The 14189-nt window shown below is 43.7% G+C and overlaps 1 protein-coding gene and 2 non-coding genes across 3 annotated transcripts in view; all 3 read right to left on the bottom strand.

Annotated features, from left to right (window-relative positions):
* The window catches only part of CCT6A (chaperonin containing TCP1 subunit 6A), a 103819-nt gene that overhangs the window by 43184 nt on the left and 46446 nt on the right, over positions 1-14189 (bottom strand). The window contains exons 5-9 of the mRNA XM_030222360.1: positions 13641-13744; positions 11814-11924; positions 10279-10438; positions 9248-9330; positions 8368-8464 (exon numbers count right to left, since the gene is read on the bottom strand). Of these exons, the coding sequence (XP_030078220.1) occupies positions 8368-8464; positions 9248-9330; positions 10279-10438; positions 11814-11924; positions 13641-13744 (555 nt within the window). The remainder of the gene's footprint in view (positions 1-8367; positions 8465-9247; positions 9331-10278; positions 10439-11813; positions 11925-13640; positions 13745-14189) is intronic.
* Positions 10648-10777, bottom strand: LOC115456928. Its single transcript, XR_003939953.1, has one exon. It is a non-coding gene; the product is annotated as a small nucleolar RNA SNORA22 (small nucleolar RNA).
* LOC115456926 lies at positions 12016-12155 on the bottom strand. Its single transcript, XR_003939951.1, has one exon. It is a non-coding gene; the product is annotated as a small nucleolar RNA SNORA15 (small nucleolar RNA).

Raw genomic sequence — 14189 nt, forward strand, 5'->3', positions numbered from 1 at the left:
CCACTCATAGAAAACTCAGATTTTGGTCCAGGAACGGAGATGAGGATTTTCCATCACTGGACATCTAAAGGGGTGGTGTTACAACAAAACTCGGAAGGACGTAGATTGGACCATTATACATACCTGCAAATCTCCACTTATGTGTAGCATCTTCTGAGGCATGAATGTTCCAGTTATTAAAATGATTTTTTTTCCCTCAGGGAACTCTCACTGCACAGTTTCTAGTCTACATAGAGCAACAGTCTTAGCACAGTCAAGCAGGAATTATGCACATCTGACCCAGAAACAGAATGATGAATTTGGGGTGGGAGTCCGAAAGGGTGACATACTTAAATTCTTACAGATGATTCCCATATCTATACATAGTTCCCAGTATAGGGAAAGTCAATATAGGATCGTTACTAGAGCGTATTTTTGTCAAAAACAAGATTACTATGCGAGATGCCTCTCAACGGACACATGTATTAAATGTGGCTCATCAGATACCATCTTATCCCATGCGCTGTGGACTTGCCCCCTAATCAGATGGTACTGGATATGGCTGATGAGATATTGCGCCCAATTGCTGCACAGATCCATATATCTTTTCCCTAAGCACATACTTTTTGGAAATGTAGAGTGGGAGTCCACTTCGGCAGGCAGAACGCTTATTTCTGCATAAAGCTAGAATTGTAGGTTAAAAAAATGCATTATGCAACATTGGACACTGAATGCACCACCCACTTATTGGCAATGGAGAAATGCACTGCATACCTTAATGGCTGTTTGGAAATGTAGAGAGCGAGAGTCCACTTCAGCAAGCAGAATGCAACCCTGGACACTGAATGCACCACCCACCTATTGGCATTGGAGAAATGCATTGCATGGTTCTGGAGGCTCAAGTTGCATGTCATACTTTGAGAGAGATTTTGGGCTGTTTGGGAACCCTATATCTAATCGTTAAAACGACCAACACGTAGCTTAATCTTGAACCAAATGTTTCTGTAGGCAACTCACTGAGCTTCACCGAACAATCATTCAAGGGGGGGGGGGGGGGGGGGAGTATAGGTGCTTGTTTATATTAGCAATCTGGAGGGGGGAGCTATAAGATTCCAAGTTCCTCACCCATTGGTATGATAATTTGAATGATCTGATTCAGTCTATGCTCTATATGTCACTTGGTTTGATCTGACTAGTACATGTTTACACTTGTTGATATGCTTGGGGATTAAGCTGGTGTGGGTGGGAGATGAGTTAGACATGCCATTGTCTAGTTAGTTAAAACAGGATATTTCCTTGTATCTTGAATGTTTATTTACATTTCAATAAAAAAGATTTAACATAAGGGGAAGATAGATGCTCTCCTGATGCTTAACATGATTGAAAAGGGGGGGGGGGGGGGGGGGGGGGGGAGTTGTATCTATCTTTGGCAACTTCAGCTTCACCCTCAGGACCAAAAGGTGTAACTTCCTCATGGCCCTCCCTATTCTAAAGCCAGCTTCTGAAGTTTTCCACTCCACTGAGATGATTGCTTGAATTGCATGGTGCATTGGGAAGTCTTTGGTGTGCTTGTGGATTCCCTCAAAACTCCTGACTCCTTTGTCAGTGGTTTACAAATACTCAAGGTTTCCAATACCTGAAAAAAAATCAGGGCTCTTCAACCCAGGCCTCAGGACATACCCAAACAGCCAGAATTTCAGGATATTCACAATGAATATGTACAAGATACATTTGCATATAGAGGTAGTGCATGCATATTTATTCTGGATATCATGAAAACCTGACTAGCTGGGGAGGAAGTGACGTCACCTTCCATGTCGGCAGCCTAGCTCTAGAGCTCCCGCTCGTAGCACCCGTAAAAGGCAAATAGAATCGGCAAGCGGCTCCATCAGAGACATAAAGTGGGCAGAATCAACCTTCCACAGCAGATTAAACATGAGTAAGGCGAGCCAGTCGCGGAATAAAGAGGCAGAGCGACAGGCGAACAGCGGGCCCAGTAAAACGCCGAAGCGCCACGAGTCTCGGGCGCGAGCCTCGCCGTCGGACTCGGATTCCGCGCTTTCCTTAGCAGAGTCCAGACAGCCCCCGGCAAAAAAAGGCATTTCCAGCGAACTTCGCCAGCTTTTAACAAGCATACAGGACGACATCAAAACGTCCAAGGAAGAAATCCTGGATCGCATGGAGGTGATGAGCGTGGACCTTCGGGAACGGGGGGGCAGAGTTGAAGATGCCGAGCAGAAGCTTGACGAGCACTCTGAATCCCTGCAGCAGCACGAATCCCAACTCCGGGCCCTGGAAGTAAAGAATGCTGAATTAGCATACAAGTTGGATGATATCGAAAACAGAGGTAGGAGGAATAACCTCTGTTTTCGCGGAGTCCCGGAAGGGGGAGACATAGAAGATGTCCCAGATAGTAAAATCACTATGCGCCACCCTGCTGGGACCCGATGCAGAGGCGGTAATGATTGAACTGGATAGAGCACACAGAGCCCTAGGTCAACGGCAAGAACGCAGATCGCGGGATATCATCGCCCGATTCCATAAGTATGAGGTCAAAGAGCAGATCATCAACCGTGCACGGAAGGTGCAGGACTTAGAATACAATGGAGCCAAGATCTCGGTGTACCAGGACCTGTCTCAGTATACTTTACAACAGAGATGCCTGATGAAACCTGCATTGGAAGTGCTAACTAAACATCATTCGTCATACAGATGGGGATTTCCGTTTTCACTAAATTTTGAACTGAAGGGAACTAAACACAGAGTCCAACTGCTTTCGGAGGCTTGGGAAATCCTGCATGCGGCGGGGCTGGTTGCAACAAGAGCACCTCCAGGGGCGCTGGCGCCGGTGACGAAAGAAAAATTACAAAAATGGCAGCGGATTCCTGAGACCACCAAGCGGAGCAACCCAAAAAGAAAAGGAGAGGCATCTGAGACCTGAATGAACTCTGGGAGGATCAGAGAAATCGGCTGGCGCCAGACGTGCTACCCTGAGGCGACCTAAGGGATCTGCTGGACAATTGTGGTATAAACATAACTTGCCAAGATGGACTCTATAGTCAGTATTTGAGTTAAGGTTAATGTATATCATGCTAATTCTGTAGTTTAAATGAGAGGGAAGGGGGAGTGTGTAGCGGAAGTGTGGGGGGATAAGGTCATAAGGCAGGTAGAATAAAGGGGAAGGTATGTGTGGAGAAGTGGATGGAAGAGTTGAATAGGATGATTTAATAAGTGCTCACTGTTAAGCGTGGGGCAGTAAGGGAGATAGGATGTAAAGGGGGAGGAAAGGAGCTGCAGATAAAGGAGGAGCGAGGGAAGGGCGGGGGGACAGTGGGGCTGGGTTGTCGGGGATCTGGTGGATCACTTCCTCATATCCCACTCAGGGGACATAGATCCTCTGGCTGGTGTTTTAAGTTGGGGGTCAGGGTGGGCTAGGGGAGGGCGGGGGGAGTTTGGTGGAAGGGAGGAAGGGGGGTGGGAGATTTGCTGTGTACAGGAGGAAGCTCTTACCACTGAAGAGGCCAGGTCTACTGAACCTCTTTTAGGCACAATCTGGATGCAGAAGTTTTTTAAGGAGTTATCGCAGCTTAAACCACAGATAGTACTAGTGCAGGTGGGCCCCGAAAGGAATCCGTTACTTGGGAGTGAATTTAACAGCTAATCTATCTGACCTTTTTACAGCAAACTACAAAGGGTTGGCCAGAGTTCTTTCGGCTGACTTGGACAGATGGGGGGACTTGGAGTTATCATGGTTTGGCAGAATAGCCACTGTTAAGATGAATGTGCTGCCACGCTTACTATACCTATTCCAAGTCCTCCCGATAGTGTTACCTAGAAAGTTCCTTGCAACCTTGCAAGACCATATTGTACGCTTTATTTGGGCAGGGAAGAGGCCACGTCTATCACGATCTCTTTTATACCAGGATAAGAGATGGAGAGGGTTGGGGGTGCCTAACCTGGCCTGGTACTACCGAGCAGCCCAAGCACGCGCAGCCGTTGAATGGTTCCAGGAATATCCCGACAATGGGTACACAAAGAAGAACAATCTGCAGGTCCGAGACCACTTGGGACATTAATGTGGCTTCCTAGCCCGTTTAGATCACTTGGGGAGGGGGCATGTCCGGCCATTCAGGTAACGCTCTCATATTGGGATAGTCTTTTTCCACTGAAAAAATGTATGCTATCGCGTCTGTCCCCGATAGCATTTAATCCAATGTTCTACCCTGGGACTGAAAAAGGAGTGTTCACTAGATGGTATGGAGAGGGTTTGAGAACCTGGGGACAGTTGTTCGAGGGCAATTCACTGTTGTCCTTCGACGAAGCTGTGGCCAGATTCCCGGTAGTGGGAAGGGACGAATTTGCATATCAACAAGTAACCCATTTCCTCACCACACGGGCAGTCAGGGAGGTGGTGGCCAGGGAAAAGTTGCCTATGGAAGCAATATGTGAAGGACCTGCAACGACAAGTGGTTTCATATCTCGCTTATACAGTTGTACTAGACTGCAGGCGCCACGATATACACTTCAGAGGAAGTTGGCAGAGGGAGCTGGGCATGGAGATGACGGAGGCTGAGTGGGAGAGGATAGAACGGGCAGCAGTGGGAGTGTCCACTCATGTACCCTTCAAGGAAAATGCTATCAAGGTGCTGTTCCGGTGGTATTTGACGCCGGAGCGTCTCCGGCGCATATACCCTACCTTGTCTGGTGTGTGCTGGAGGGGCTGTGTGGTTAAGGGCACTATGGGGCATATGTGGTGGGCGTGTGCAAAGATACGGGCATTCTGGAAATCCATTCAGAATCGATTACAGAAATGGCTGGGATGCCCTATCCCTTGGAGCCCTGCCTTTTTCTTGTTCTCGGTTAAGGAGGCAAGTCTTTCACATGATCAGCAGATATTGACGAGGTATGCAACAAGTGCAGCTAGGATTGTAATTGCCACCTGTTGGAAAGTGTCCAAGACTCCTCCAATAGCGAGATGGCTTTCTAAATTAAGGTATGTTTGTGAGATGGAGAGGCTTCTAGCGGAGCGGCGTAACCAAACTTGCAGGTGTGGCATGCGATCTGGGAGCCTTTCCTGAATCATGTTTAGTACAACTGAGGACAGAGACTGGTAACAAGGTGGTTGGGTGGTCTGAATAGGCTGGGGGGAAGGTGGGAGGAGGGAGTTGGGGATTCTGGGGGAAAATCTGAAAAGTTTATAAAACAATGAAGTTCTACTGTGCTGCTCTTTGCAGTTTGGAATACTATTTCCTGGCGTCTCTTTTAGCGCTTTGGATTATGTACTTGTGTACAATGCTTTCCTATTGAACTCTGTACTGATTCTTTAATTTGACAATAAAGACTTCATGCAAATTAAAAAAAAAACCTGACTAGCTTAATGTGTCCAAAGGACTGAGTTGAGAACCTCTTCTCTAAGGTATCTGCCATCAAAACCCCTCTACCAATCCCACTGATTATACTGAGATGCTTTGAACCTCTCCAGAAGCTAGCAACTGTGCTTCCCAATATTTTAATCAGGATCTCAGACTGTGAGGGTCCTTCAGTTCTGTGTCTGCTTAATATATAGTTCTTGTGCAAACAAAGGACAAACTTTCCAATACCCTGCAAAGACAGCTCCTGACCAACCAGGGCCCCCCTCTGGGGACAGAATGAGAGGAGCAGCAAGTTAATCCTCTGGACCACAGGAAACATGTAAGCTTACTGGGGACAGTATGCAATATGTAAACTGCTTTGGCTGTACCACAGAAAGGCAATTATCAATAATCTAAAAACATAAGACAAAATGGCTGCTGCTCTTGCACCTTTTCTCCCATATGGCTGTAAGCAGGACTGCCAGTAACAACCTCCTGGGAATCGCTGGACATGAGCCATAACAGGTGGATGTGAAGCGTCTGTTCTCGCTTTCCAAAAATACTAGGACTAGGGGGTATACGATGAAACTACAGTGTAGTAAATTTAAAACAAATCGATGAAAATGTTTCTTCACAAAACGCATAATTAAACTCTGGAATTCGTTGCCGGAGAACATGGTGAAGGCGGTTAGCTTAGCAGAGTTTAAAAAGGGGTTGGACGGTTTCCTAAATGACAAGTCCATAAACCACTAATAAATGGGCTTGGGAAAAATCCATAATTCCAGGAACAACATGTATAGAATTGTTTGTACCTTTGGGAAGCTGCCAGGTGCCCTTGGCCTCGATTGGCCGCTGTCGTGGACAGGATGCTGAGCTCGATGGACCTTTGGTCTTTTCCCAATGTGGCATTACTTATGTACTTATAAGGCTGACACTGCAACCAACAGAGGACTTTTAACCCCCGCAGCAAGCAATGCATACTTCTGCACAGCTACAGCATTCCTCCAACTGGGAGCATCGTTTTAACATGCTCTGAAAGCATCTCCCAGGCTGTAGTGGCATCTGATCTATGAGAATAATCTTTTTCATGCCAAAAGGCTGCCACCACAGCTGTGACTCACACTGCCCCAATCTAGAGGCTTTTAACTGAGAGAAGGCAACGGCATGGTACCAGCTTGCCTGTTTCACTCCAGACACTGCTCCCTTTCCTCACAGCTGCACAAAGCTGACTTCCTTGGGGATGGGTCAAAGAATCCTTACTAATGCCACTATACTGGTACAGACCTGATCCATTACAACAGAGGGGACGAGAAACTGTAGTAGCTATTGGAGCTCCCTCCTGCCACAGGCTGTTCAAGCCTGAGGCAAGAAAGGAATTTATTTATTAAGAAAGTTAAGGAAATTGAAGCCAGAAGACAGAGGGGTTAACAAGAAAGAGGGGGAAGAAAGAACTCCAAAACCAATGCAGTCCACTTGGCGAGGGAAGGGACCAAGACTCTTCCACATATTCGGAGCAATCAAATTCTGGCACGACCCTGGATCCCCTCCAACTCAACTGAGTGACCTGTACTCCAACTGGGTCCAGGGGCCCTTATACCAAAATCAGCTCTCTGCTGCACACAGAATTTTGGTGCGCTTTTGCTGCACAGTGCATCTTATAGGGCAGAGCTCACAGTTCATCCATCTCCATCTGCTGGCTGAGGAACATAACCCATGAATTCTGGACTGGTCTGGTGGATGAAAAGGCATACAGTACACAGATCATGGCTAAACATGGCTAGGTCACCCAGTTTGGTGACTGTAAGGCCTCCCATGTATCGCAGAGATGGTGAGCTGGTATCCCGATAGTTAACATCACCTGGCTAGCATAAGCTGGAAAGGGACAACCTTAGAACCGGCCCTCTACCAAGTAAGGAAATGACCTATCAAAAGCTGATAAGAGACTGAAGGAGGAATGCATAAAGTTGATGGGAAAAAAACCTCATTGCTTTGCCATTTCTAAGAAATCTGCAAATACAACGTTCACATTAACAACTTTATGAAGTTCCACACAGGACTGATGAGTCTACTTATGGGAACATGAATGCACGAACACCCCGTCAGAATCCCCTTACATAACCCAGTATCTGGAACCCAGATAAGACTTTATTAAAAGTGGTAGTAAGAACACTATTTAGCTATATGGAATGAAGCCTTGGGGGAAACATACACCTTCCAGCAGTGGAAACTAACATTTAAATCTTTGCTTAAAGTCTCGATTTCTAGCTCCATGATCGAGAATGCACATAAAATATTATACTGCTGGTATTACACCCCACACCGCATTGCAAAGATGTTCAGAGGAAGTTCAGCTACAAGCTGGCAGCAGTGCGATGCTATAGGAGACATGTTCCACATTTGGTGGGCCTGCACACATGCCCAGACATACTGGACTATGCTTTTGAAATTTTTGTCTGAGGTCACTGGGGTGACCTATCCAATGAAGATGGACTATTGTTTGCTACACTTTAAACCTAAAGGAGTTCAAAACTCAATACATCAGTTTGCTGGACAACTGTTTGTGGCAGGCAAGCTGGTGTTAGCAGCGGCTTGGAAACAACCGTCACTGCCGGGCCTTCAGAAAGTCTTGCAGAAATTAGACTATATCTGCCTTATGTCAAAACTTACAGCACTACGGAATGGTCGTCTAGTACAACATCAAAAGACTTGGAAGCTCTATGAACAATGGTTATCCTCCCGAAATAATACGGGGTAGTAAAGTATATGACATTAATGAGTGGGCTAAAGCGATGGGGGAGGGGGGGGGGTCTTGTAAAACAGAAAGAGTGGAACTAGTAATGTGAAATAGCTCAAGAAATGTGATTACTAATATGGCTGTATTAGAAATGTTCTATGCTTTGATATGTTTATATATGAAAATAATAAAATAAATGGTTAAAAAAAAAAAAAAGTGGTAGTAAGGGTGTTTACAGCATTATCAGCTCATGAGAAGTAATGTATCTTTACTGTTAATGTGCATGTATTACCTGATACATACCAGTGTGTACTCATAGACAAGACCAGCATGTCCCAAACACTCTGGTGTGAGGTCATCTACAGAGTTCATAGCTGTTCCACCACAAGCCAGGGTTAATCTGTAAAAATTAAAACCAAACACAATGCCAACTTAAGTATACTACAGCAAATATCTTGGGGCAAATAAGTTTGGAAAAGAGCTTAGTGCTCCCAAATCTAAGATATCCACTGAAGAAAAATGTAACAATTTTACAGTGAATTTAACTTAATAGGAAACTAGTAAGAAAGGCCCGTTTCTGAAACAAATGAAACGGGCGCTAGCAAGGTTTTCCTGCTCAACTCTCATGTCGCTGCGGTCCTCCGGGGTTCTACTGCAGGGGCAGTGACGTGAGGAGTCAAGGATGCAGAGCTGACAGGCGATGGCTGCCTGCGGTGCCCCGCTTCCTTTTTAACACAGCTAACGTCAGACGGAGGGGGGAGCAGCAGCGATCTGTGGTGGAGGCTTGAGTACCGGGTGCGGCAACGTTGGGGGGGGGGGGGGTCATACCCACGCCCTCGACGTCATCACGTTGTGACGTGAGGGCGGGGCAGACACATGGGGAAAAATTCCGATCTATGCCACCTTGGAAGTTGCAGCTTCATTAGAACGTTGGGGTTGCGAATTATGTGCGGAAGGGGCGTGGCTGAGGGCGGGTCTATGAGTGACAGTGAGTGGTGCATGAGTGACAGTGAGTGGTGCTGACAGTCTAGCCTACCAACAGTGCAGGGCTTCAGTGTTTCCCTGCCACAGAGTGAGCTTCAGAATGTTTTGAGGTGAGAATTATTTATATAGAGAACTATAGGCACAAAGCATGACCAATGTGAAAATGAAAGCAAAGCAGACAATTACTTAACAGACTGACCTCTCCATATTTCTTCTTTTAGCTCTGCGCAGAGCTAGGATTCCTTCTTTTGCAAGTGCATCTAAAGAAAATGGGTCAATACCCTACAACAAAATAAGAGACTACTTAATAGAGTATGCAACTTTAGCAAACAAGCAGATTTCACCCTTTCTTAAGAGTCTTAACTCATGAAAGATTTGTGCTTTAAGGGCCAAGAAAGTGGAGTAATAACATGACATAAAAACAAAATATGGTTAACAGAATAACCAAAACTTGAGCACGGTAGATTGTAGGACTCTACCAGGAATGAAGGTCTGACTACTATCAGATCTGTTTTTCCTCTCACTTCTTCCTAAAGATCCTATGAAGTAAATACTTAGCCACAGTGGTCAGTCTTTTTTAAATTGCTGACAGCTGCAGGCAAAATTATCCCCTGATATTAAGTGCTGGCCTATGTCCTGGCATGGGCACTGAATATCTGGGGCTAAATGTATGTGTGCTGTCTGCTGGAGCTTATGCAGGTCCCAGCTGATATTGAGTGGGGACCCGCATAACTATTTAAAGGCTCTATGGAATCCCCATCACTTCCTCTAGCCCACCGCCATGCAGAACCCCTGACCACCCCCCCCTTCCAGTCTAGGCAGGTGCCTGTAGGAACCCCATGGCCTACCATAGCTCCCTCTTGGTCCAGTGGGGTTGCTGGGGACAAGAGCAAAGCCCCCTCACGCCTGCCTTTTGTGGCTGCATATGGAAAATGGCTGCCACAACCTCTCTCGCGGTACTTGGACTACAAGGCTGCTGTAAGGTGCACATTAATAAGAGGCCACAACTGCTATCTGCTATTTTCAAGTATGTTACTGCTCCATGCACCCACCATCCTCTCCACAAAAAAGTTCTTTCCTCACCATGCTCCTTGGGATCATTCCCAAGTCTGTCTAAAAGCTGATCTTTGGTGTTAACGCTATTAAATTAAAGACCTATTTCATAATAGTAAGCAGATGCATTTGACTGCCAAGCACGAAGGACAATATGAATAATTCAACAAATCTTACCTTTTGGTTAATGACAACAAAACCTTTATCTGAATCACCACAGACTTTCCTTTTCATTTCTATAATTCTGTTTACTCTGTCTTCAATAAATTTTCTTTCTGCTTTTACCAATTTCTCTCTCTCATCCGCACTCTTGTAGAAGAAACCAGAGTTCACCTCTCTATGAAAAGGGTAGAAAAAAAATAAGATTTTTTAATTCTCTCTGAAAAATGTAGAGCGCTTGCTCCCACTTTGTAAGAACCTGAAAAGCTGTTTCTTGTAGTCTGGGTTACAGCCAGTGTTCTATCACAAGCGTTCCAATGAGCTTTTTGATACTAATCCATTTACACAAAACAAACTAGCCCTTTTAGAATTCAATAAACTTCACCACAATGTACTGTACTTATGAATACATGTAAAAGAAATATTTCTTCCAATGCAGAGGAAAAGCACAGGACTTAATGTAGCACAGAGTTGTAACCAAGGAACTACAAAGTACACTTGGCTGTTCACTGTGCAGCTGAGCAGATACTGCCCAAATCTGCATACTAGGTGAGAGAAACAAGATCTTGTAAACCTCTAACAGGCGTTTTCAACAACAGAATTAATCAAGCACTAGTAGGTGACATCTAATGGCAGAGGGGCAAACCTGCTCTCCCACAGTTCAGAACTTTGGTCAGAGTTCTAAGCATACACAGAGGTCAGTTCACAAAGCTCTAGAAAGCAACTCCTGAGAGGGGAGTGGGAGAGACTGCATGTCTGATTTTCTGCTAACCACAGAAAGCATGTGTCACACAGGAGCAACATTGTTTTTTCTAGCAAAAAGCAGGACTGAGTTAGGCACACCAGTGGCTCCAAGTTTAGAGCTGCTCAACTGTACTTCATTCGATTTTGAGAGCAGCCCACACTGACAGAACAAGTTCTGCTAGTTTAAAGGAGCAGACTGGCCAGAACAAATTGACCTTAGCCACTGTCTGCTACTGAAGCTTGGTCAAGACAGTAATGTAAAGAATGGCGCAAAAAACATTCAGTGGGCTTCTGCCCACAACTTCTGATTATTTTTCCTCATTCGATCTGCAACTGGGCCTCCTCAGTGTTCTCTCCATGACCTTTTAAAAGGGCACAGTATCCGGCTAACTTACATAGTAACATAGTAAATGACAGCAGATAAAGACCTGTATGGTCCATCCAGTCTGCCCAACAAGATACTTTATATGTATCTTGTTTGATTTGTCCTCGCCTTAACAGAAAACTTTAAAATACTGAACCGTCCTTCCCCGCCCAGCTTCAAGAAATGTTTAGGAGAACAATGCTCCTTGAACACTGGAGTTGGTTCAGATTTGAAATTGCTGCATCCAAAATATCTTTTCAAAATCACAGTCTATTATATCTAGCAAACATAGCTGAACTAAAAATATTCTAAATGCTACTCTCCCCCCCCCCCACCCCAAGATGTAAATCTTTTTAACACCCCCCTCCCCACACTGGTGTAAAGGGGAAAGACACTCCTTTCAGTGTCAAGAATTTTAAATCTAGGTCACGTATGTACTACTTACGTCTTCTCATATTCTAATGATACATTGCAGGTGAGAATATAAACATTTTCAAGTCTCTTCTTCATGTCGGGATGGCGAGCACCATGATCTAAAACCAAGCCTCTGATCAACCTAGAGGAAGAAACAAATAATTCAAAAACAGATGGAATCGAAAGGCTCACATCTGCATTATAAGAAATTGAGATGTAAAACAGTATTTGTCATGTATTCACTTTTGATATGTCTACACATGATCACCCGAGAAGAGCACATGGTTAGTAACATTTCAAATGTGACATTTACTTTAGCATGGTGTCTGACTGTATCAACTATTACAGAAGTTAACACAGAATTCATCCATGCCATACAATTTACACAATACCACCTTTCCATTTTAGAAACACAAATTAACTTGTTCTCCAAAAATATTTGATACTTCTGTCTTGTCTCTCCATCTGACTCTCTTTAGAAGAGATCCAGAAGGTGTAATATTTTTGTTTGTTGAATATCAGTGATTTCAAAAGGAACCGTTTCTTTGATTTAATTTACTTACTATTGCTCTTTTAATCAGATATGTCTATAAAACCTGCACAAGTGTCTCCATGGAAAATTAAAAAGCACTTCAGTCTCCAGCTACTTCCATGAACAGCAAGCAGGAATTCAATATTAGGGAGAAGACTTGGGTTTGAACAGTTTTAACATCTTTTAAAGAGACTAACGCAAAATTTAGGTTTCAATAACCACTGCTCTAAGTAATTTAAATTTCAGTTGTGCTATACTTTTGTCCTGAAAAGAGCTGGGGTTAGAGGAGGGCCCTTGAAAAAGCCAGTAAGTGAAACATGGTATATGTTGGACAGGTATTTCCCTGACTGATTTGGCCATCTTTATAATAAGGTAAGTGATGATTTGACATTAGAATGCAGGAATAGTGATATGAAAATCTCCCTTTGTTATTATAAGGACCAATAATGAAGAGGGTACATAAAGCTTGGAGGCTCAGTGGTGTCAAGGATTTTGTGAATGTATCAAGGTTGGAGGACACGCTGGACACAAATTATGAATTAAGCAAACACACACATTATGCTAATGTATTTATAAAGGTCATACTAAATGTTTTAACAAACACCGTACATATCTGTTTTTATTCATACAGTAACTACTTGGCAAAAACCAGACATCAATTAATAACTTCCAATCCCTCTAGCCAGACTCCTCTGGGCTGTCAAATGTAAATAACGCTTGATGTCTTATACCACTTGTTACCATTTTGAGTTAGCATTGTCAATGTAAAGTTCCTCCTCCTGACGCAGCTCGGCAAAACAAGGGAGTCCTTGTTGGGTCTGGGATTTAAGCCTATAGAAGCCTGTACGTATCTACTTGGATACGGACATTCATGTCTGGAGTAACACTGGTGTTGGACGTTGCTGTATAAGATATGGAGTATTTTTTGGGCATGCCAGACTCTATCCTATGGAACTGATTTTTGAGCGTTTAGAGTAGAAAATTGAGTAGAGACAATACTACATTTTGTACAATTTTTGTTAAGTTGCGAGTGGCTGGTTTTTTTAGCAGTGGCTTTTTCTCTTTGTCAAGGAGTTGTTTTCTACTGATGTTTTTGCAGTCCACCGCAAAGCCGATGACAGTTAGCCCTAATGGGTTTTATATTGTAAAAGTCTATGACTTTCCCTGGGCAGTTGAAGCTTATTTGTTTAGTTACAAGGTGATTGTAGTAGTATTTTCTCTCTCAATTTCCAGAGAGAAATATTGTTTGTAGTTCTATAAAATGTAAACAAACACCATTTAAAATGCAACAGCTTTTGCTGCTACAGAAAATTTAATGTTACCTACGTTGTGTCACTTTCCGTTTTGTGTTTCATTTCCATAATTTCAACCATATGGAGATCAATAGGTTCACCGGCTTTTCTTATAGCCAAAACAGAATCCACTACTGCCTAAAATATAATTGGGCATGTGTTAAATCACATATCTAGAACAGCCTTCACTTGAATGAAAACTTAAAATTGGGTAGTATTTTACATATACATTCATTTTCCCTTTTGTTCTGTACACAGTTACCCATATATAAAGTATATGCTGAACTTTGTTGTGTATGTCTTCACAAGACAGTCTGCAAATGTTGAATTTTACACTTCATTCAAATCTATGTATAATGAATCCATCTACAACTACAGTTCTAAACACACTACACTGATGCAGATGCTGACGTGTGGCAGAATAACTGCTAGCTTCAAACTCTAACAACCTAGACCATGCTGAACAAATCAAAGTGAAACCTTACCGTGTAAGACAACTAAACATCCCAACAGAATTCATCCATTCTCTCAAGTGTTTAAAAACTAACCAATATAGTATTTTAACAAAAAACTTTTTCTGATC

The sequence above is a fragment of the Microcaecilia unicolor genome, chromosome 13 (genome assembly GCF_901765095.1).
Source record: "Microcaecilia unicolor chromosome 13, aMicUni1.1, whole genome shotgun sequence".
NCBI classification, from domain to species: domain Eukaryota; kingdom Metazoa; phylum Chordata; class Amphibia; order Gymnophiona; family Siphonopidae; genus Microcaecilia; species Microcaecilia unicolor.